Source organism: Lactuca saligna, chromosome 4 (genome assembly GCF_052625555.1).
Source record: "Lactuca saligna cultivar CGN05327 chromosome 4, ASM5262555v1, whole genome shotgun sequence".
NCBI classification, from domain to species: Eukaryota; Viridiplantae; Streptophyta; class Magnoliopsida; order Asterales; family Asteraceae; genus Lactuca; species Lactuca saligna.
The window spans coordinates 237158462-237161916 of record NC_136420.1 but is presented as its reverse complement, the minus strand read 5'-3'; the positions used below and the strand labels follow the sequence as shown (position 1 = coordinate 237161916).

The 3455-nt window shown below is 35.7% G+C and overlaps 1 protein-coding gene across 1 annotated transcript; it reads right to left on the bottom strand.

The window, feature by feature from the left end:
* Nucleotides 1–544: 544 nt before the first annotated feature.
* On the bottom strand, nt 545–2391 carry LOC145040549 (mannan endo-1,4-beta-mannosidase 5-like). Its single transcript, XM_078988463.1, has 5 exons — nt 2014–2391; nt 1729–1923; nt 1470–1592; nt 1156–1358; nt 545–1043 (listed from the first exon to the last, which is right to left on the bottom strand). The coding sequence occupies exons 1-5, from the start codon at nt 2389–2391 to the stop codon at nt 545–547; spliced, it is 1398 nt and encodes a 465-aa protein (XP_078844589.1).
* Nucleotides 2392–3455: the final 1064 nt, after the last annotated feature.

The following is a 3455-nucleotide window of genomic DNA, read 5'->3' as shown; positions in this document are numbered from 1 at the left end:
AAGCATCATATTTAACTATTAGTTGCCATGTACTTATTTTTAAAATAAACTTTAGTTTTTTATTGGTTATAGAACTACTTTAACGGTTTATTGAACATAATTTAACTGTTTTTGAACAACCGGTCTTTCCACCTGAACCAGATGTATATACAGGGTTATTGGTAGAATTGCTTGAACCTGTCGGTTGACTCTATAGAAAACTCAAAGCCACATGCGTGGGCTCTCCAATTTTTTTATTATCCTTTTTTTTAAATGTTGTTTCCATAAATCATTATGATAAAAGTCAGGGTTTCGGTAAGTATGATTTGTTAATGAATATTTAAAGTTTTCATTCGAATTACCTACATGCACATGAGAGTGCGTAGATCAAAGACTTTCCATGCATGTGGAACTATCTCTTCCGAGAAAGAAGCATTTCATTAAAATTAATTGAATCAATAAATAACGGGCTATTTGACAAGCCGCAAGAAATTAATTGACACTTTGAGTAATATATAAGAGGATCTAGCTAGATTCTAATCCCCTCCTTCAATTCTGCATATTGTCAAGGCATTGGCTTTTGGTTGTGAGTATGCTGATGATGACGATGACCATGATGGTTTGTCTTAGAAGAATGACCTTTAATATGATCAAGTTGGAGTTTATGATTTTTGCCCGAAGGAACATTTTCCGATGCAATTCTTAGCAAATGAGTTAGCGTGCTCATGGCTTGAGATTGCTGAGAAATGATGTTGCTTGTTGACGGATTTTCTGACAGGGTTATTTCGTATCCATCGCAGTAAGAACCCATTCCATCTGCCATAAGCTGCCACACTAAACCACCACCAACAGTTCCTCCAGTTCTGGCCATCATATAAATGTTTCTATAAACAGCATTCAAGTACGAGTCCCTTTTGTTAATGTTATATTCTGGATCTTTGCTAGACTTCCCAAATTCAGCAATCACAAGTGGTTTCTTAAGGATAGTTTTTGAATCCTGGTAATGACTCCACATCCATCTTTGCATAAATGCCATTTGTGACTCTTCATTTTGTCCAGACAACCTGTAGCATAACCACAATTTGAATACTTAATTACGTTAAATACCCTCTTTTAGTTGCTTTTTTGTATTTATAGATCATGAATGCTCTTGTTTAATGTTATCGAAAGTATTACCATTGATCAGGATATGCATGTATGGTGGCAAAATCGATTCCCCTAACAAGATTATTGCTGATGAAATCAGTTCCAACTTGGTAACCGGGGTTTATCTGCTTTCGTTCAGGCATTGTGTCGCCATAAAACCCTTCCATGCCAACCTCCAATAGATGGTGTCTATCCAATGATTTGACGAATGAAGCCATTTCTTGGACCCAAACCTGCAATGAAATGTATGTTGTGGTCAGAATTCATAAATATTACAAATCCTTATATCGTATATTAATGTTTAAAGATTCTTGTAATTTATATCTTTACATGCAGTCACTTACATTAACTGTTCTTCCAGAGTAATCAGCCTGGCAGCGGGGCTCGTTTATGAGTTCCCATGCCATGATTGTTGTGTCATCACAATATGCGATCCTGGTGATAGTATTCACCCTTGTTATAACTCTCTGCATGCAGTCATCATTAATTATGCATATAAGTTCGGTAGGAAAACACAAGCTAGGTCGATATATAAAAAATAAAACATTATTGATGTTGATTCTTCAACTTTTTGTCAACAATTGATGTTGTTGAACGACTTACATGGACATGGTTCTTATAATACCCTTTTACTATTGGGTTGGTATAGAAATCGTCGTCACCGTTGATCTGAACGCCAGAACTTCTTGCCCAGTCTACGTATTGTTGTCTCCCTCCAAAGTCTTTGTAATTGTTAACAAAACTTAATATTAACCGAAGACCATATTTTCTTGCTTCTGCCACGACGAAATCTAGTCCCTGCAAACCAAACCCACGTTTAATGTAAGAACACCATACAATATGAAGGAAACATGATCAAAACTAGCTAAGAAACATGTTTGTTGATACCTGAAAAACACGTTCGTCGTATGCTCCTGGTGAAATCTGAAGAGCTTTGTCGCCACCATCAGCAAAAGCCCATGTTCGGCATACAGAAAGACCTGCATTTGCAGCATCTTGTAGGACTTGAGTTACTTTCATCCTCTCGCTTGGATCAGTGGCAACATTCATCATCCAATACGCATTAAAACCATTAAATAGAAAAGGGGACCCATTGAGAACAAAGTTAGGTCCTTTGGTTCGAACAAAGCCGCTTCCTTTACCCCTGTGAACCCTAGCTTCACAAACAGAGACAAGAAGTGTCATGTATAGAACCACAAGAACGCTCCATGAAAGATGGGAATTTCTGATGAATGAAGCCATCGTTGGTCGAATGTCTGAATGCATAAGCTGTTGGGAAACCATGCTATATATAATGGGTCGTAGATAAAGAAGTTTGCTAAATATAGAAATCAAAAAAACATTTGCTGAAGGCAAGAAAGCAGGAATCGAGCCTCATTTTCACGTGCTACAAGATGGGCATTACGGCGGTTATAGTATTAATATTTATAAGAAAAAGACTTATGGGACAAGCAAGTAACGAACCATTGTTGTACGTATATATGGATGCATAGATGTGGATTTGTTCACCAATTCTGGTATATATCGTCCTTTCGGTTTTATTTGATATATAACATTAGCATGTTAAGGAAAGTAAATTACCACATTCTCAAAGTAATTAAAAAAGTTAATTCATACATAGAGGCTTAATTGTTTCGCTACACTTATGAGTTTCCAATATCTTACCATAGAAATTGCATATGTAAGAATAAATGATAGAAATGTAGAAACTATGGATAGAAGGAAGGATAGTCTGTTAGTTGGTTGAAACACTTAAAATCAGTTTAAGAAAAGCATGCAACATGGATACTCCCTTTTTCTTTATATTTCAGAATACCAAAAATAATAAATGCAAACATGTGGGATTTCCATGTGTGTAGTTTTCTAATTGACATGGGTGACGTCTTGCACCGAAATTTGCATGTTATGTTGAGGTCGTCATTTAACAGATATCCTTTTTTAATTAATTCTTAACTGTCTTTAGAAAGTTCGAATCCAAATCTACTTAACTAAATGAACCCTCGACTTACATCTTAGTAAATCACCATATTGAGCCTCTCGCCCTCTTCTGCTCGATCAAACACTGTCTAATAGCTAGAGATGGTTACTTTTATACTTTAGGTATTTTGACAACTAAATCCCATATATGATTAATAATCCTTTAATGTAAGCCACATGTTGACCTAGAAGCTTGGTCAACACTCATGTTTAAAACAAACATCATTTTTCTATAAACTTCTAATTGTTTAGTCCTTATATCATGTTAAGACCAATTAACAAAAATGCAGTTATTTTGACATTTGTTAGTCCGCCGTTACCTTTTTCACCGGTTATGGTCAAATATATTATCC